The sequence below is a fragment of the Calidris pugnax genome, unplaced genomic scaffold (assembly GCF_001431845.1).
Source record: "Calidris pugnax isolate Ruff unplaced genomic scaffold, ASM143184v1 scaffold245, whole genome shotgun sequence".
Classification (NCBI taxonomy): Eukaryota; Metazoa; Chordata; class Aves; order Charadriiformes; family Scolopacidae; genus Calidris; species Calidris pugnax.
In genome coordinates this window covers 1,484,071-1,503,622 of record NW_015090982.1, presented here as the reverse complement: position 1 = coordinate 1,503,622, position 19,552 = coordinate 1,484,071, and the positions used below count along the sequence as shown (strand labels likewise).

The 19,552-nt window shown below is 58.3% G+C and overlaps 3 protein-coding genes across 11 annotated transcripts in view; all 3 read right to left on the bottom strand.

Annotated features, from left to right (window-relative positions):
• Positions 1–1,032, bottom strand: part of MICAL1 (microtubule associated monooxygenase, calponin and LIM domain containing 1) — a 15,909-nt gene extending 14,877 nt beyond the window's left edge. For both annotated transcript variants that reach the window (XM_014953721.1, XM_014953719.1), the window contains exon 1: positions 556–1,032. The gene's annotated coding sequence lies outside the window, so the exon portion shown is untranslated. The remainder of the gene's footprint in view (positions 1–555) is intronic.
• Positions 1,033–1,514: 482 nt separating this feature from the next.
• On the bottom strand, positions 1,515–6,745 carry LOC106894741 (lymphoid-restricted membrane protein-like). Its single transcript, XM_014953594.1, has 14 exons — positions 6,620–6,745; positions 6,470–6,516; positions 5,966–6,042; positions 5,758–5,821; positions 5,383–5,458; positions 5,104–5,131; positions 4,323–4,463; positions 4,080–4,211; positions 3,673–3,820; positions 3,170–3,222; positions 2,453–2,503; positions 2,249–2,331; positions 2,053–2,166; positions 1,515–1,737 (listed from the first exon to the last, which is right to left on the bottom strand). Exons 3-14 carry the CDS (start codon positions 6,035–6,037, stop codon positions 1,578–1,580), a joined length of 1,122 nt encoding a protein of 373 aa, XP_014809080.1. The 5' UTR covers positions 6,038–6,042; positions 6,470–6,516; positions 6,620–6,745; the 3' UTR covers positions 1,515–1,577.
• A 5,834-nt stretch (positions 6,746–12,579) lies between these two features.
• Positions 12,580–19,302, bottom strand: FANCE (Fanconi anemia complementation group E). Of its 8 annotated transcripts, none has more exons than XM_014953590.1 (14): positions 19,206–19,302; positions 18,459–18,703; positions 17,524–18,160; positions 17,397–17,441; positions 17,025–17,084; positions 16,801–16,944; positions 16,599–16,722; positions 15,945–16,020; positions 15,746–15,812; positions 15,521–15,646; positions 15,309–15,403; positions 13,948–15,128; positions 13,567–13,659; positions 12,580–12,784 (listed from the first exon to the last, which is right to left on the bottom strand). In XM_014953590.1, exons 2-12 carry the CDS (start codon positions 18,674–18,676, stop codon positions 15,125–15,127), a joined length of 1,596 nt encoding a protein of 531 aa, XP_014809076.1. In that variant the 5' UTR covers positions 18,677–18,703; positions 19,206–19,302; the 3' UTR covers positions 12,580–12,784; positions 13,567–13,659; positions 13,948–15,124. The 8 variants fall into 8 exon arrangements, with proteins under 8 accessions (XP_014809076.1, XP_014809075.1, XP_014809073.1 ...); XM_014953589.1 differs by having other exon boundaries at positions 13,567–14,080; positions 14,175–15,128; XM_014953587.1 differs by having other exon boundaries at positions 13,567–14,301; positions 14,401–15,128.
• Between the last annotated feature and the right edge of the window lie 250 nt (positions 19,303–19,552).

The following is a 19,552-nucleotide window of genomic DNA, read 5'->3' as shown; positions in this document are numbered from 1 at the left end:
CCCCCACGGCCGGGGGGACCCAGCCGTCCGGGCTGGGGGGCGGTACTGGGGGCGGGGGGGGCGGCCCCCGGGGCGCTCCGGCTTTGTGCCGCTGCAAATGTTGCTGCAATTGGGTTTTTTTTACAGCGCTGGAGGCTGAAACAACACCCCCACCCCACACCCCCCAGCCCACCCCCCCTCCCCGCGAGTGGCAGCGCTGCCCTTGGCGTGGGGGGGGGTTAGATCGGGGGCTGCACAGGGCGACCCCGGCTGGATTTTGTGTTTTTGTTTTTTTTTTTTTTCAAATTTTGGGGTGAGAAACTGGTCTTTTCGCAAAGGGAACTAAAAGATTCAGGTGATGAAACAAAATCATTTCACCTTCCGCCCCGGCTCTGTGTCCAGCTTCCCCCATCAGCCAGAAAGAGAGTTCACGGGGGGAGCTGGGGGGGGACGGGGGGGACACACCTTCTCAGTGCCAACCCCGGCCCCCCCCATGTCCCAGACCACCCACAGACCACCCCGTGGAAACTTTTGGGGCTGCTGTTTCCACCCACCTCCCCCGTGGGGTGCAGGTACCTTGGGCAGAGGATGGAGCCGCCGGGGGTCACCGAAGGTCGTTCCTGGACGGGCGCTTTTTGGGGTTTCCTGGTGGCGGGTGTCCTGGGGTGCTGCTGGGCACTTGCCACGTGCCGGGATGAGTGTCACAGCCAAGGTGACACAGAGGGACAAGCTGCCACAAGGCTGGGGAGGGTGACTCAAGGACACGGGGCGAGCTGGCATACGGGGTTAGGCTGCCCGCCGGTGAGTCACGCGTGGCACTGCTGGTGGCTGCGGCGAGCGGGGACGGCCGGCCCAGCACCTTCATCCCTCCTTCCCGCCGCCCTCTCGGGCCTCTTCCTGGTGGTCCTGGTGTGGAACCCACTCCCCCGTGACAGTCTCACCAGCAGCTTGTCCGGAGTTGAGCCCCCCAGCGCCCTGCAAAGCTGCTGGGTGAAGGCACAGCAGGGCCCACCCGTGTTTTGGGACGGCGAGGGACCGGGACGGACGCGGAAACGGGGCGTCTGCGTCAAAGCAGGCGATTTTCCCAACACCGGAGTGGTCGGAAAGAGCTCCCTCTGTTTGTGAGCTCTTTGTGGAGCCACGGGAAAGGCTGAGCCCTGACCCGCTCCTTCCAGACAGAGCTTTGTCCTCCGGGGCAGCAGCAAATGAGCATTAGATCTTAATTACGGCTCCCCAGGCAGCAGGGATGGAGGACACGTCGGGGTGGAACGGTGTGTGGTCAGCACAGTAGGACATGCAAACCCTTGGACAGCCCAGTCTCTATCACTAGCTTGGAGGGGCATTCCTGCACCCCTCAGTGTGCCAAAAGAACAGGCAAACTCATAGCATTGATGAGAGCTGCTGCAGCTCCCCGAGCCCTTCACTCCTGTAAACTGGCTCCAAACAAACCTCAGACCCCAGCACAGGATGTTTCCCTCTGCTACAGCACCAAAAATTCACCTTTTTTTTTTTCCTTCAATTTTATTATTCTAGGGTTTTGGTGGTTTTTGGTGCAGGGAAGGAGCAGCGATGGGGCCGCCTCCCCCTCCCCACTCGGGCTAGGCCTTGGGCGATGCCGCAGGCTGCAGCCGCCGCAGCTCCAGGACACGGATGAGGAGGAGGAAGGCGATGCTCAGGAGAAGCAGCCATAACAAAACCCAGTAGTGCTGCGGGAGGAAGAGCCACGGCCGCCACAGCTCCGCCGGGGACCCCTTGGACCTGGGGAGAAGGTGACACTCATCATCCAGGGGGGAGAGCAAATCCCACCTCCGCCCCAGCTGGGGATGAGGAGGGTGTTTTACTCAACCCCAAACCTCACTGACCCTTTTGCAAACCTAAATGCCACCAGCCCGGGGACCCACAATACACAGGGGAAACTGAGGCAGAAGAGGGTCGAGCTGGGGCAGCCAAGCAACACCCCAGCCTTCCATCACCCAATTCCCCAGCCTGTTTCTCATGTGCTGGCCACTGTGGGACCACGGAGAGCCCAGCAGCCGCAGGGGGGATGTTGGGCACACGCAGGGTGCTGCTCACGTCAGCCCAAGCTGCTCCGGCTCCTCATCCCCTGCAATTGAGCCTCTGCCATCTGCCTCGGCCACTGGATCCCTGGTCACGGCGCTGCCCTGGCCCTGAGGCTCCAGCTCGCTCCTGGGGAGGGAGAGGACGGCGGGCTGTGCCATGGGCCAGTGGCAACCAGTGCCATGGGCTCCCTGCCACCCAGTGTGGTTACCTCTGGGTGCTGGGCCGGCGCTGGGACCCTTCCCTCTCCGGCTCGCTGGCGGGGGCTGCTCGGCTGTCAGGGCTGGCACCTGGCTGGGCACCAAAGGTGGGAGCATCAGTGGGGACCCAGCCCCCCGGTAGCACCGAGCCTGGGGACACACGTCTGACAGTGGGGGGCACAGCTCCTGTCCGTCCCCCCTGCCCGTGTCCTTACCAAGAGCTGCTTGGGGATGACGGCGATGCTGACTCTGCGGCGGGCAGACCCCTGCAACGGAGGGGCTGGGGGTGAGCTGGCTGCCTCCCAGTGCTCCCCTTCGCCTCCTTCTCCATCCCCTCCTTCCCCATCCCCTCCCCAACACAGGCAAGGGATACCGGGGAGGTGAAGGGACGTTGCCAGCTTCCCACCAGCCCTGGTGTTACGGGGACAAGCTGGAGAGCTGGTGAGATGTGGGAAGGTGAAAGCCAAGAGGGTTGTGCCTGTCCTTGCTGCTTCAAGCCGTGCTGCCGGGGCTGCCTAACCCCCTCCCCGAGCGCTCCCCCTACCTCTTGAGCTGTAGGGGAATCAGTGCCGAATTCGAGCTGGTGCTAGAGAACAGCCAAGCCTGCAGCTCTCGTTCTATGACCCTGCAATGCAGAGGGACCTGCCTGAGATCTCCTGGCCAAGCAGACCCCAACCCTGGGCACCCTGTCTCCGCAAACCTGGGCACCCTGTCTCCCCAAACCCGGGCAGCCCGTCTCCCCGCAGTCCTCCGAGGCTGCCCCTACACTTTGTCTCATCCCCAGCATTTCTAGCAGCCCGTGCCCACAGCAAGCAGCTGGCAGGAGTGGCATTGCCCGGAGGCTAGCGAGTGCGTTGGGACCACCGGGTGAGGGGGAGTTGCAGGGCACATGGAGGTGGTGGCTCTGGAGCCACTGAACTGGGACCAGTTACCTGCTGGAAAGTTCGCATCAGGGGGTGAGGCCTCAGCCGTGGCTCCGCATCATCTGGGAGCAAAGAGAAGCAGCTTTACATCACCCCCAAAAATTAACACAGATGCTTGCAAACCTCCTCCCTCCCATGGAACACTGTCCTGGCCACATGCTTGGCACAAGTCACAGGAGTGCTCTGTCCGGGGGGACCGTTTTTGCGTGCAATGGCATCTGTGGGGTTTGGCGTCCAGGGACAGAGCGTCCTTTGTGTGCCTCGTGCCCCCCCAGCCCCGCATTCCCAGCTGGGCCACGGGACGATGGCTCCCTGGCCACCAGCACCTGCTCCCACGCTGCGTCTGCCGTTACACTGACCCCTCGCATGTGTCATCGCGTCCCAGCTGTCACCCGCCCCCGTCCCCAGCTCACACAACCCGCTGGCTCTGCGGCGTGGGGCCACGCTGACCCCCCCGGAGGGGTTCAGGACCGAATCCCGCAGGGTTGCCCCGGCGGCAGAGCCCACCTCACCCTGGGTCTCCGCCAGCTGCCGGTTGCGGGAGTTCTGCTGGATCAGGCGTTTCATCTCCTCCAGCTCCGCGTGTTCCCTCATGTGGTGCCGCTTCAGGTTCTCCACGTGCTGGACCATCACCTGTGCCGCTCGGCTCATCCGCGCCTCCTGCAGCCAGGCAGGATGGGGGATCATGTCCCCCCATCTCCTGCTCCCCAAGACCCGGGTCGCTGCCAGTCCCCCACTGTGCATCCCACAGGGATGTAAACACATCCCCTTCTGTTCCCTTGCACCCCAGTATGTGCAAACACAAGGTCAACACCAGCACCACGAGGAAGAGGGACAAGCCCCAGCAAGTCCCCAAGCCCAGCCGCAGCACCCTCCGTGGTTCCCAGCCCTGGGAGGAGGTCCCAGGCTGTGCACAGACCTGATGGACAGCCCCCAGCTTCTCCGCGGCGCTGGTTGCCCGCTCGATGGCCGCTGCCAGCACAGCCAGGCTGCGCTGCAGCTGCTCCAGCATCTCCTTGTAGCCCACGTCAGCACAGGATGGGCCCAGCCTCTGGGGAGGAAGAGGATGGAGCTGCCAAAGCCAGGACTTTGATTTGTCCAAACCCCTCTGGGAGCTGGATGTCCCCAGCAGATGCCAGCCCCTGCCCTGGTGTCCCCCTACCTCCAGGGCAGCCCGGCACTGCCCCAGCTCCTCCTGGATGTTTTCCTCCGCCGCGTCCCGTGCCCGTTTCTCCACTTCCACCCGTTGCCGCAGGGTGAACACGTCGCAGCGAAAAGCCAGGGCGAGGTGGGCAAAGGCTGCCTGTGGGGTGGGAGGGCGAGAGGTGGGACACAGGGCGAAGGGGAAGCCACCAGGGCCATGCACTGCTGTCCCCAAGGCACAGGCAGACCCCCTCGCATGTCACCAAGCAGGGTAGTGCTAAGGACAATTAGCTCTTCCCTTGCCCTAGCACCAGTTAGGCTGCTTCATGCTGGGGACAGTCCCCGTGAGCCTGACTGAGACACAACCCCCCCAGGCAGCTGATAAGGCATGGAAATCCCGAGCCCTCTTGGCAAGAGCACGCGCCGGGCAGACGCCAGCTCTCGCTGCAGGTCCCGGCTGACAGCGGAGCCTGACTCAGCCCTGGCACTCACAGGAAAATTATTTTTATTAGCACGGTTTCCGCCACCTCCCCAGCTCAGGGCGCGCTCGGCGAGCTGCAGAGCACTCTGTGGGGTTGCCGAGAGCACAGAGGACAGGCTCATCTTGCCGTTGGAAATGCAGCTGCCTCTGAAGGCCAACAGCATCACTGGGAAAGGGATTTGTAAGGTGGCTGCCAGGGGACTGCGGTGCCTGGAGGATGGCCAGGAGGAAGGCACAGCCCCTGGGACTGTGAGCCAGCAAGGTGTCTGTCCCTCTGTCCCTCTTCCCCAGCCCACCTGTGGTCCCGGACAGCCCTCACCTCCACATCCTGCTCTGTCAGAGCCACCCTGTGGGAAGACAAATGCTGTCAGGGATGGAGGCACCATGGGGACTGCAGGCTGAAAATGCCCTTGGTCTGCTCCCAAGGGTGCCAGGGGTGTCAGCCACCACCAGAAGTGGGGACGCAAGTGCCCTTCATCTGGACACTGGCTCTTGTGAAGTGGAAAAGGAGGAAAGTCCAATCCCTGGGCCATGTGCTGCCCTGGGAACCCCCTTGTCCCGTAGTCCCCAGAGGGAGGCAGGCGCTCTCTGGTCTTACCCGTGCAAGCCCAGTCTCTCCAGCACTGAGAGCTCACTGGGGAAAGTCAGCAGCGGATCCTCCGGGGCTTCTGCATCTGCAGGGAGGTGGTAACACCACCGCAGAGAGCACATGTGAAGGCTTTTGCTTGGCCTTTCCTCCTCCCTCTGCCTTCCTGTCCCAGCAGGGAGCAGGTGCCCATGGAATGGGACAGCCCCAATCCTTCCCCCAGCATCAGCAGGGCTTCGGGTCCCTCCCAACCAGTCCCCCCTTCCCCACATCCCCAGCCAAGGGAGCAAACCCCATCAAGCCACAATGCTCCCACACTCATCCCCAGCTACTTCAAGCCTTCCTCTAAGGGGACCCATCTGGGATGTGGGACGGGGACTCACCCACCTTCCTCGGTCCCATCACTGTCCCCAGTGCACACAGCCAGCTCCTGCCTGTCCCTGCCTGGCACCTGGAGGGCACAAGGGTGTTTGTCAGAACAAATCCCTCCCTGGCACTGGACACATCCCAGAAAGAGCAGCACCAAGGAGCTGGGGGTCTGGCCAAGCCCAAGGGGCCGGGGTCCCCCAACCTGATGCCCTCCCCTCCCTCTCACCTCGCCGACGCACTCCACGCTCTGCTCGTGCCCAGCCAAAACCCCGTCTGGGTGTCCCTGGGGACTGCTCATCCTCCCTGGGGACAGAAAGGGTGGCAGGAGCCAGGCAGCAGGGTACCCTCCCCAGCCTGACACCACTTCAAGGGAGATCCCCAAAACCACCGCTGGCATTTCTGCAGCCTGCAGGCTCCCAGGGGGCAGGGGCTTGACAGGTGTCCCCCAAATACCCTTGTGGGGTTAAGGGAGCTGCAACCAGGCTGGGCCAGGGCAGGGGGAGGAGGGTGAGGGGTTTGGTGCAGGGGGTGGGTCATAGCTGGCGAGGCACATCCCTGAGGAGTGGCAGGGGACAGGGTTGGGGTCCCAGGGGTGAAAGGGGTAGGGGGTGCAGGCAAGTGCTGCCAGGCCAGGGGATACCCTCCTGCTGGACCCAAGCAATGCTGCTCAGGGAGGGAGGGTGCAAAACCCACCCCTTTTCCCCCATCCCCACCCTGGGGATGCTCTTACCTTCATCTGGAGACGTGGGGAGCCCAGCCAGCTCTGCCTGCTGCTCCCTGCAGAGAGATGCCTGGGTAAACCCCAAAGAAACTCCAGCAGCAGAGGCAGCATCCCACCCCCTCTGCCCTCCCCCAGCCGACATGGGGTGCTGCTCCGGACCTGGGTACTTTCCAAGCATCCTCTGCAGCCTGCTCCGTCCCTGTCCCCACTCTCCTGGCACAGGCGCAGCCCTCTCTGCCGCCGCAGAGCCACCACCGAGGAGCCCGCTGAAGCCGTTTCCAGCCAGCAATGAGTCACCGGCCCACGGCCGTGCTTCTCCTCAGCACATTATTATATTATTATTTTTTTTCTGCCCCAGCTGCCAAGCAGACCTCGTTGCGAGCTGGCCTCTTCACAGGCACCACAACAAACACGGCTGCTGGCAGAGCCCGGGCGCCATCTCATGTCACTGCCACGGGGACAGCAGGCCTTGGCACATGCTCTTGCCCCCCGCAAAAGTGCACCGGGATGGCCTCGTCACCCCCAAAACCCTGTCCTGGGTCCAAGGAAGTCTGGCAGCTCTGTAGCATCCCTGCTTGGTGAGGCTGGGGATGCTGGAGCACACCAGGGATGGCAGGTCATGGAGATTTAGGGGCTGCCATGCAAACAGCACTCTGTGGCCTGATTCTGGGGCTCAGCACCCACCTGGGAAGGGGGTTGAACCCCCAAACTTTGCTCCTGGCTCTGGACAGGGCTACAAGAGGATTTTCCCCTTCCTCCCTGCAAGCATGGGGGTTGTTCCCTGGGAATGATGGCCACAGAAGGGGCTTCTGTGCTGAAACGATGCTCGGTGCCTCAGAGCGGGGTGATGCTCCAGCCAGCATCCCCCTCTCACCTGGCACTGCCATCCTCACCCCATCCTCACCAGCACCCCGAGAGCCATGGGATGAGCCCTTGGTGCACGTACCTCTGAGGCGAGGGGCTGGGTTGGCAGCTCGTCCTCTGCCGCTGCCGCCGCCGGCGCCCCCGGGCAGGTCCCTGCGCCTCCTCGTCCCCCTCTCCCGGTGAGGTCCCCGCAAGCGGCTTCATTTGGGAAGCGTGGAGGCCCCAGGACCAGCACACCTATCACGAGAGACACATATTAGCTGTGCGCAGATGGGAGAACGCCTCTAAATGTTATATTTTTAAAGCATTTTTCTCACCCAGCAGGAGCTCCGAGCTCCTCTGCTCAGCGTGGAGGCATCCGTGGGAAAAGAGGTGGGGAGGCCCGCTGCGATTCAGGAGGATGCTGCTGGGATTCGGGCGGGTGCTGAGCAAGGCAAAAGTGGAATTTATTACAAGCCCCTGAGGGTGGACTTCCCCACTCACTGCCCCCATTTCCCTCCCACAGGTGATCCTCGCCTGGGGCTCATGATCTGGGGCATCTCCATGGGGGGAGATAAGTTTACACCCACCTACTGATGGCAAGCACCTGGTGCAGAGCAGGAGCGACCCACTGTACCCCAGGACAGTCCCATCCCCAAGCATCCCCCTGCCAGGCTGGCTCCCAGAAAGTCAAATATAAGAGATTCCCGAGTGCAAGGGAGCTTGGACATCTCATCTAAGCTGTTTTGCAATGATTAAAAATCAGAGAAAACCATCAGGAAGTCCACAGAGTCCCTCTCCCAGCCCAGGATAAAGTCACTGTGCAGAAGGGACCCTCCTGCAGGATGCGTCCCCTCAGGAGCTGTGCTCACAGATGTGCAGATATGGGGCAGAAGGAAATTATTATTTTTTTTTTTTTTTGCTGGGACACAAAATGCAGCAGAGGTTTAAGGGGATAGGGAGCAGGGACCGGTTGAAGTCTGTGCAAAGCCTTGGCCATGCTCCAGCACCGAGCGGGGCCATCACTCGTCTCCCAGAGCCTGCTCAGCCCCGGTGGAGGTGTAAAAGCAAGCAGCACTTGGCATCCCTCAAAACAAACCCATTTCATGCCTATACACTGCAAATTGTCCCCAACACCTCTGCCAAGGGGCCCAGGAGCCCCCAGCCACCAGGTAAACTCATCACATCAGTGAGCATCAGAGTTTCCCCAGGGGCTGGTCCCTGCTGCAAAGCACTCGCTCCGTAACAGCCAGGGCAGACCCTGCTGATTGAGTCCAGCTCAGCCTTACGGACACTCGCTCCTTATCTTTGTTTTATGGCTGCAAATAGAGAGACATGCAGCTCGTTTGCCCAGTGTGGCATAAATAACCCCCCGGGAAGCCAGACCGAGCGCTTTCCCTCGCCTCGGCGACTTTACCAAACGCTCCCCGGGTCGTTACCTGCCTGAACTCGTCTCAAGCAGCCGAAGGCAGACGCTGGGGCCACCCAGCTCGGACCCGGCACTCGGCGCTGTCGGGTCCCCAGGAGGGGGGTCAGGGGACGCGGGGCGGCCGGCAGATGGTGGGTCGGGGGGTGCCAGGACCCCACGCAGCACAAGCTGCCGGAGGCAGATTCTCCCTGGAGGGGAGAGCGATCACATCTGCGGCAGAAGGAGCTGCCAGGGAAGAGCTCGATGCAAGAAGGCCTTTAAAGGACATGCCTGAGCGTGGCTGGGAGCTCCCTGCACAGCCCGGGGCGGGCTGAGCAGTTTGCAGGTGGCCAGACGATTTCTGGTTTCTGTGGGGGGACAGATCCCGCACCCACTCTTCGGAGGTGAGAGCTTTACCCAGAGTTGGGAGAGATCTCGACTGCTCCATCCGTGTCTGCAGAGCCGAGCGGAGCTGCAGCACCTCCCCGGCAGGAGGCTCAGGGCAGGGGGGTGGCACTCAGGAGCTCCACAGAGATAGGGGATCCCCCCCATGATTTGATGGGGGGCACCACACCAGGCTAAACCAGGACGGATGACGAGGAGCCCCTGTAGCATTGTACTTGATGATGCCCAGAAGCCGCTCTGGCCAGGACCCCCATCCCTCCTGCCCCTCTCGGCAGCCCCACTTTCCCCCCAGCCATCACCCTCACTGCCCCTTCCCCTGCTCGACCCCTTTGCTCAAATCCGTCACATCCTTTAAAGCCGCTTTCTTCCCCTAATGAGCTTACACAGAGTCAGACTCGATGCTCAGTGTTACAGAAGACCAGGCTGGCAGCCGCTGTTGCCCCCCCCTCCAGCAATGCCCAGAGACCCCGATGTACCACAAGGAACAAGGCAGGTCCTTGGAATCTGCAAATCTCATAAGCCCTGAGAGGTCAGCCAGCAAACGGCATCTCCCAGCCCCAGGACAGGATTGGCCCAGCCTCATGCCCATCTGCTGAGAGGGCAGGATGTGGCCCCAGGGCCAGGGACCAGACGAGGTGGGGGGTCTGAGAGAGCCCATTTGCAGCTTTTGAAGCTGCTTGCAGCAGGATAAGGTTTTGGAAATGGCCATCAATAATGGTCCCCACCAGGTCAGGATTTCAAACATCCTTGAAGCTTCAGGGAAGGGTTTTCCCCTCTTGGGGCAGACACCTCCTGCTTGGACCTGACCCAGAAGCTGCTGAGAAACCACAAGTCATCTTAGGGGAAGAATAGCCCCAAACTCCTGTGCTCACTTCCCTGTAACACACACACACACACATACTGTGGTATGCATGATTAGCACCAATTAATGACAACACATCCTAAGGTCACAGCACCAGGAAGGCACTGGACATGCTGAAAGGCAGACTGGCACTGTCCCCCTCTGCGTTATAGTCTTCTATATCCTCTGCCTTTCCTTAAAAATATCTCCCTGGGGATTTCCTCTCCTCTCCAGCCCTCTAAGTTCTCTGTCCCAGAGTTTCCAGGTGCAAGGGTTTACCGTATGTGCTTCTTTTTAGAGAAGAAATCCAGAGCAGGTCGCCTGGCCCAGGCTGCAAGAGGATGCTCAGGGCTTGTGATGGTAGGGATGGATCTATCCCGCAGGTCAGAACATCCATATACACCTCTGTCCAGAGGCAACCAAGCTGGGTGCAGTGATAACCCCAAGCAGCAGAGTTTCCCCTTACTCCCGGTGCTTTCCCAGCCATTCAGCCAGTTTCCCAGCTGCTGGCATCTCAAAACATAGGTCAGTTCTCCAGGTTTGAATCAGGGCTGCCATTCCCATCACTGGGCTAACGCGCCTCCGGCCACCCCTTTGTTTCAGAAAGGGGAGATCTGAGCAAGAAGAGCAAGGCAGACCCTTCCTCTGGGCTGAGAGTCACTGGATGGAATGCAGTGCACCGGGTAGGCAGCAGGTCAGGCTCTGTAGCCTCTGCTCTTAGTGTCCTCCCATGGCAGCAGCAAGTTGCTGTATGGGTGGCACAGACCTGAAGACACCATCACATTCATTCCCACACCAGAATAGAGCTTTTCTGCTCAAAAACTCCTCTATTCCCTCCCAATAGAGGGTTCAATAAGAGGCCCCTCCATGCAAATCAGCCCATTCAAACAATCTCTAAAAGCATTTCCTAAAAGCACACTGGGATTTTTATGCGTTCTTATTTTTAACCTGACTACAATCTAGGTATCGCAGGGCCTCAAACAAGCAAAAGCAGCCCCAGCTCCCCATGCACAGACCTGTTCAGCAGGATTGGACAAGACCCCACTGGAGATCTCCAGCCCAGAGATGTGGGAGGCAGCAGGAGGCTGTAGGCTCTGACTTTGTCCCTTGTGTCACCTTCCAGCGAGGTCCCACCAGCAATGCAGCAGCCTATTGCACCGGCATCTTTCTAGGGCTCCTCCTGAAACTGAACTTGCTCAGATCTCAGGGACCGCAGTCATCTGGATTAATCCACTTCTTGGAGGAAAGCTGCTCAGACTGACACCGGCTGCTACTGCTGACGCGGCAAACGTGATTTATTGGACCTGTGCGGGGGACCCAATCATAAAGAAACACCCCAGCCCTCCTGCAGTGTCATCTTCACGTGGCCCCAATCTCCCCAGCTGACAGAGACCAAACTAACCAAGGGAGAACATCATTCTTTTATGATTAAAAGGTTGTTGGGGAAAAAAAACAACACCACAAAATCAAACAGATGAGATAGAGGAGTTTTGCTTCCTGTGGTCCAATTTTAAATTCCAGGTTGAAAATAGATGACCACTGAGCCATTCAGCATCACATCAGGGTTTCAATGCAAAACTGCATCTGTGTTGGGGATGATGTGGATGTGATTAACAGGTCATTACTGAAATGTGGTTACCCTCAGGGAGAAGCAGGGTGACATTTTCTGCCCCCAGCACTGCTGCAGGAAGGGACAGGACAACTACCTGGAGCCCGCAGCTCCCGTTGGAAAGGGGTAGACCCTCAGGGACATGGACCAAGATGGGCTGGCTCCTACATGGCTCTGATGGCTGGCATTTGATGTCTGTGGGTGCCCATCCAAGGGAGGCCTCTGCTGCCCTATAATGGCACCAAGATGCCACTTGGGGAGTGGAGAGAGCACCTTGTCACAAAACTGGTTCAAAAATCAGCATGGGAGGATGGGAGGATAAGGAACCACTGCCAAATATCCCAAGTAAATCGGCTGAAAATTATACACTGCCTTCTACATACAGCCTAGAAAACCTCTAAGACAGCACTTCAGACCTTCCCCTTCACCAACTCTTGTCAATAAATCAGGACAAGAACAAACCCAGCTCCCGGATAAGGTTCTGCTGAACTAGAAAACCTGACTGATGTTTTATGCCACTCTTTGCACTGTTCAGGCTGACTTTTAAAGTTCTTGAGAGGGTCAAGAGGAGTCAAAAGTAAAGTTTTCCATGCGGATGCTATCAAATGCCACATAAACAAGGATGTCTAATGTCTCCAGGGTTCGCTTCCAATTCTAACATGACTGTTATCTCGCACGTACACCCCAGAAGAATCCACAGTACATGATAAGCTGCCGCCAAGAGCAAAAACAGGGCTAAAAAGTCTCTTTCCACCAGCCAGCATTAGGCTTCCCAGCAGAGCAGGAACCCCGCCTTGCAGTTTGCAAAGCTTGACTGCTGTTTCTTGCAAAAACCATGTAGGCTGGCCCAAAAACACAGCTCCCAGTACCTCCAGATGAGCTGGAAGTGCAAGCTGCATTTGGCACGCAGCAGCCAAAAACAGCCTGTCAAAATGAGACCGTTGCCTAAAGAAACCAGTGAGGAGTTAGTTACAAAACCAACCTATCCATCAGGGAGAGAACGTGCACCGCAGTCAGGAGATTTCCACCCATTTATTGCTGCCTGGTCTTTTAGATATGCCGGAGCTTCCCCACGGTGCTCTTGGATATACATGGCACCTGCGTTCTTCCAGGTCTTCTTCAGCAAGGACACCGGGAAGCTGAGGAGCAGGTGGATTTTGGAGATGAGTTTGTCCTGGGTCATCTTCATGTGACGGATGGCTCCAGCCAGAGGGAGCGCTGGGGACAAGGACGCCGAGGTCACTTTGCAGGGAAACTGCAAAGACCGCAGCCTGCTACCTAATAAAGCCAGAGCAGCAGGCTCAGACCTTGATGATCAGGGCACAATTTCTATTTATGTCGTATTTTGGGCAGCCCTACAATAGCTTCAATATCCTCAGCCACTAACTCACTGGTATGCAAACACATCAACAATTTGGCTCCCTGAAGGTTTCTTTCCTCCAGCTAATGTAGACTTTGAAGCCTCATCAGTCCACTGTCACCTAAAATAGCTCGAGAGATTCTTACTATAAAGAAATTTCTGCTCTCAGCGTTAAGAGCATCACTTAATGCCTCAGTTTCATTCCTCTGGCTGGAACTAAACATTAATGAGCAAACTTGAAGCGGTAACATGTCACACCTACATGTTTTATTCCCTCTTCTCCCTTTGTCAATGTAAATGTTTATAAGTTTTTAAATAGTTCCTTAAGTATGCAATGCTTCAAAACCTCCATTAAAACTCTCCCACTACCTCCCTCAGAGTCCAGCCTCTCTCCCCCATCCTTATCTTCCCAATCTTCTGCCCAAAAGGTGCCAGTGGGTGTTTTCAAGGATACAGGATAGAAATTTGGATAGAGAAGCACTTTTATTAGTGCATCACTAAGTACTTTGCAACGGGAAGTGCCATCGTCGCCATGTGGAAAAGCAGAAATGTGACACAGAGCAGGGCCCCTGGCAGGCCCTGGCAAAATGGAAAAAAAAAAATAAAAATTGCAGATTTAAGGCAGAAAATTCAAGTTTACCAGTTCTTCATCTAAACCCCACTCTTCTGCATCCTGAGGTTTGTAAATCCCAGCAGAGCAGACAAACATCCCAGCAGATCATTGCTGCCTCACCTGAAAATCAGCGAGAGAAAGGCTGAGATGTACAAAATGTCACCACACTTGTGCCTTGGCTCTTTCGAACCAAGATAAAAATCATGAGGGGAAATTAAGATTAGTCCAGAATTATCATCTCCAAACAGCCTCAGATCAGTTTATGTCTTGGTTCAGTGATGTGTTAAGGGCATTAAGGACTAAGGAAGGACCTGAGAACTCTACTGTGCAGTATTGCTTGCTCTGGGCCACCACAATGCTAGAAAAAAACCATGAAATATGAAGTTTTTGGAGAACATGACTCTTCACCCTGGGTCCCAAGCTGCCACTGTGAACAAGGAGAGGGAGGTTTGCCAGCTTTGTGCAGACCCGGAGCCACAAAGGAGTAATCTGCTTCATCAAGGGCGGATGCCAGGAAGGCTTCCATCAAATCACCTCTCAGCTGTGAGAAAAGGGTACACGCAGGAAATATTGCAGCCATTATGGCTCCATTTTTTAACAGAAAGTGTAAAGTTGATTCAAACAAGGAGGGACACCTGCAAACCAGACCAATGAGGCTCGCGAATGCTCAGGCAAGCTCTTCAGATGTAGAGAGGTATCAGAGATGGTGGTGCAGGGCAGGAGACATCACGTCACCTGACAACTCATCGAGCCAAAAGGGACCTGAAAGTAGAGTTTCTGCTTTTTTAAAAACTTCTCACTGCCAGTTGGGTAACATGGGGACCCGCTTGACAGAAAACTATATTTTATAAGGGAATATACAAGGAAAATGGGCAATGTTCCCTCTCTGAAGGGTCACAGCAGCCAGCCTCATGCCCAGGATCACTGCAGCCAACCTTCAGGAGCTCTTCAAGTACTTATGTGCCAACACTACTCCCTCAATAATATAAAAATACTGGATTTTTTGCTTTCATGATTAAAAGACAACTTAGGGCACAAGCCGCCTCCAAAACTGGAGTCACCTTCATGCAGTCAACCCCCTCTAGGCGATGCGCAGCCCGGCCACCCCTTACGCCCAGCCCCGACCCAGGTGCCCACACGGCCGGAGGTCGGGAGAGGAGGAGAGGCGATCCGCTGCCCTCAGACGCCCTGCAGCCCAACCCCTCCACAACTCCTCCTCTGCCGCCATCTTGGGAGAGGCGGGGAGCGAGACGCCATCTTGAGCGTGGCGGGCAGGAGGGCGCCATCTTGAGCGTGGCGAGGTGCCCATGGCGGCAGGCTCCGAGACAGTCCACAGACACACCAGAGACAGAGCTGACCGAAAACGTATTCATTGTTTAACCCTGAAAACCCTCATCTTCAAGCCTCGGGGCGTCTGTGGGGCCAGGATGGCATCGCCCGGCAATAGTGTGCCTCAAACCTGGTCAGCCGAGGCACAGACACTCTGCACACTCCAGCCCACGCTTGCTGGGTCTCCATCTCCCAGTGAGGAACTGGATGCATCTTCCATCCAAGGAAGCCATCAACTTGTGGTTCCCTTTGGCATTCACCTGGGAGGAGGGAGAATGAGAAGAGAAATCAAGAAAAGAGAAACCCACCACCAACCTCACTCCAGCACAGCTTCTGCCAGCACTTGATGCTTTCCCACCACCCAGGACAGACCAGGAGAATGGAGGCAGCTGTCCCTCATGAGAGAGACCCCAGCCTGGAGGGCACAGCATCTGTCTTACCTGGCTCCTTCCAGCACAGCCTGCAGTGACTTCTTCAGGGTGGCATTGCTGCGATCCAGAGCGGCAGCCAGACGGCTCCGGTGGGCTGGGGTGACCTGAGATGGAGAGGAGAAAGGTGCTGAGAGCTGCACTGCCAGGAACCCATCTGAGAGCGCCAGGTCCTGGGTCAGCTTACCAACTGATCTGCAGGACACAAGCCTGGTCCTCCTTACCTGGCTTTGGTACACAGTCAGCATGGCTGTCAGCAACTTGGCGTAATTCAGCGAGGCAGCGAAGGCTGGGGCCTGCCGGCACAGAGTCAGGACCAGGAGATCAAAGAGCTCAGGGGGCAGCACCTCCTGGAAGAGAGCCATAAAAAGGGAGGAGAGACAGTCCTTGCTCTGGTGCTGCTGAAGCTGGCAAGGAAACCTGGGGGGAACGTGGGGGAGTCCCCTCACCTGCCGCCCCAGCACAGCCTGCACAACCAGCAGGAGCTTCTCTGACAAAGGCAACTCCAGGACCTGGCTGCAAAGGCGGGTGAAGAGGAGAGGTGATGCTCACACGACCTCGCTGGTGCTCCTGAAGGGCCGGAGCCATCGAGGCAGGTGTGAGGGTAGAAGCAGCGCTGTCACCCCTGAAATCTCATTAATCATTTACCTTAGCACCAGTCTCACACAGTCTGGCTCCAAGCACTCCTCCACCAGCTCACACACCAGCTTGGTCTGCTCAGCGCCTGCAAGGGCAAGGCAAAAGGGTGAAGAGCCCCTAGAAGTTGCCAAATCCACAGGGATGTGCCTGACCCTTCCTGGCACCCCTTCACACAGGGGTACATCCCAGTCGGGACACCCAGAAACCACACAGTGCCCGCTTCTACTGTTTGGGATAATCCAGCTTCCTTTTCCCATCTGCAGCAAGGGTTTAATTAGTACCAGTTCTCAGTAAAAGGGGATGCTGCAGGGGCAGGGATTCATGTAGGACACTTCTCATGCCAGCAGAGCCACCCTGGAGATGCTTTGGCCCCAGCATTAGGAGTTGTCAGGACTCGAGTCCACAGGGGGATGGCAACTGTCCCCAGCCCGACCTCCCCTCCCTCTCAGACACCTGTAAACCCATCTCCCATCCTAACTCCCAAGTGTTCACCTGCCTGGGTAAAACCAGCATCATCCCTCCGTAGTTCCTAACACACTTTTGGGGTGATGAAAGCCTCCCGCAGCAGGCAAGCACTCTGCTGCTGGATGGAGCCCATGGTCCCTCTCTAACTCCCCTCAGCTGCTCCCAGAAGCGGCCATGGCTCCTGTGAGCCCATCGCACCTTCTCCAGGCTCCCGCAGGACAGCGGCCACCAGGACTCGACAGAAGGGCTGGGGATACTTAGAGCAAAACGAGGTGAGGGCAGCCATGAGGTGGCGGGAGGGTGGCTGGGCGAGGGAGAGGACCTATGGAGAGAAAAGGCAGGAGATGGGGATGGCAGCGAGGGAAAACGGGGTGCATGAAGCCTCTGTTCCCACACTTACTCGCTCGAGGAAGAGCTGCTCTGCCAGGACGGCCGCGCTGGTGTAGCTGAGGTCAGGGGTGAGAGTCAGCAGCCAGCTGCAGAAACGCACCAGGAGGTGCTCTGGGCAGATGGAGAGCTGGAGGAAGGAGCACAGCCTCTGGAGCTGGGGACAGCAGAGGGACAGAGACGTTAGGGACAGCAGCAGGCCCTCTGCGGCACCGGCGGTGGGATGCCAAGGCTCACCTGGCCAGGAGAGGAGTTGTGCAGGACATGCAGCTCAGGGGGGATGCTCAGCTCCGAGTGCTGCAGGGAAACATGGTCCTTGAGTAATACACCAAATAAACCAACCCACAAAATACAGGTCCAGGGCTGTTCTCTTCCCCACCGGCCCCCAGCTTTGGCCAGCACCAACCCCACAGGCGGCCCATCATACAGCAAATCCTCAGAGGCAGAGGAGGTATTAGTACCTCAGCCCAGTAGAGCTGGCAGCAGGGGTTATTATCCCCCTCCAGTTGTCCCTGTGAAACCCACCTCCTCCCCTGTCCCTTCTGGAGGCCCTGGGATGAGCCCATTTAGACCATCAGCTCCACGAGAGACACAGAAGCAACCACTTACGTTAGACTCCTTCTGCAGCAGCATTTTCAGCCTCTGTCCATGCACCTGAGGAAAATGTGATGAAGGAACAGAAATCAGGCTGTAAAGACACACTGGCTGGAAGGGGACAGCAAACCCTGCCCGGTACCTGGAGAAAGGACTGGACCTCCACTGCCGGCTCTGCCTGTGAGATCTTCCTGGGCTCCCCAGCCACATCCTGCTGGGAGCTTCCCACAGCAGCTCCAGCTGGGCTCTGAGCAGATCTGTCCCCTGAAATCTCCACAGGCATCTCCTCTTCCACCTCTGCATCCACATCCTCACCCTCCGGGGTTCCCAGAGGCTCAAACACCACCTCCTCCAGCAGCATCCTCTTCCCTTCTCTCTCCTCATCCAGCTCCAGGCTATCCTCCGACGCTTTCTTGCGCTTCCCATCTTGAAGCGCAGAGTCCTCCACGTCCCCAGCAGCACCAGGCTGCTTGCTGAAGCACCAGTTCAGTTTTCCTTGCCCTTCTGGTTTGTTCTGGGCAATTTTCTGGCAGAGGCACTTAAGCTGCTGCTGGCAGGCAGAAGACAAGGGAGCAGGACGTGGAGAGCCCTTCTCTCCCCTTGGTCCTTCCCGGAGCAGATCCCCCAGCGCCCACACCCAGGGATCCACCTGGGAATCCTGCTCCAGGGCCTGGAGCAGCCGGACAACACAACCCTCTGGTACCATGGCTTGTACCACGAGGAGCAGGGAGAAGAGATTCCTCTGGCACAGGACGGGGAGCAGCAGCAGGCGCGGTTTGCTGGATATAGGGGGGAAAAAATGGGAGAAAAGGGAGAGGTGACACCTCAGAACAAAGCCCTGAGTCCTTACTGCCAACCTGCCCCACGGAGCAGGGTCTAACGGGGTTAGAAAGCTAGAGAAGGAAGCAAAAACCTTTGCCAGCTTTTGTAGACACAAGCTGGAAGGTCCCCGCTACGATCCTGACTTTAGGTAGGGACTGCTGCACCGGGGGGAGGAGGATGCACGCTGCCAAACTGGGCACCTGCTGTCCCAAACCTCCCACAAAACACCCGGTTTTGGACAAGAGGCCGACTCACACAGCCAGGGCCCCCTCTGGCCCCTCCAGCGTGGGCTCCTCGGCGCACAGGGCTGCGGTGAAGGTCTGCCAGGGAAACGCCTGCTCCGCTGCCCCGGGGACCCGCTGCAGCATTCGGAGGGCGGCCAGCGTCCCAGAGGAGCCGGAGGCCAGCGCGTGCAGCAGGAGGCGGCAGGGCTTGTTCAAGCTCCGCAGCCAGGGCAGGCAGGGGGGCTCCATCGCTGCTCTGGGGGGCTTCACAGCCACCTGCAAGAAAAATTGGGGTAAGCCTGATGCAGGTCACACCGAGAAGGGTGTGGGGAGGAATGGCACATCCAGGACCCAGCCAGCCCATTTCTGGAGCAAACTCCAGGGTCTTCCCTCACCGGCTTCACTTTTGGGGGCTGCCCTTAGCTCAGTGCGGGGGGGCTCTATGGTTATCCTCATCACCCGAGGGTGCAGCAGCTTTACTGGGGGTCCCAGTGGGGCCAGAGGACCGGGGGATCCCCCGAGCCCTCCAAAACCACCTCACTCACAGCTCCTCCATCACTCACCCTCCCGGGGAGCCGAGACGGAACCTCCCCCCAGCTGCTGCTGGCGGTGGGTCCCACTGCAGCCCCCTCCCCCGGGAACAGACCGGCCCTGACCCTCCAACTCCCCCCACCGCCGGGAACCCGCAGCCACCCCGTTACCAGCTCCCGTCCCCCGTTAAACCACGCCGGGCGCAGCCGCTGGCCCCCGGGGGGGCCCGCACCGGGCAGACACTCACCCGGGGCAGAAGGAGCGGGGCAGGGGGGGGCAGGCTGCCCGGTGTCCCCCCCTTACCCCCGGGGACTCTCCGGTGCCCGCCCGGCACCACCCCCGAGACCGGCAAAACGCGCGCGCCGCTTCCGGGCCCGCCCCCCTAGAAAGCGCGCCGAGTATGCAAATCAACCCCAATTCATACGTTATGCAAATTAAACCTTAAAGTCAAACCCTAACACGTGTGTGTCCCCCCCCCGCCAACTCCAGCCCCGCGAAGGAGTCCCCAGGGAGCTTTAGGTCACGCAGCACATTTTATTTGGCTAAAAACAGTTTAAAACATTGTCCCGCAGCTGCCCTCCCCCCCCCCCCCCC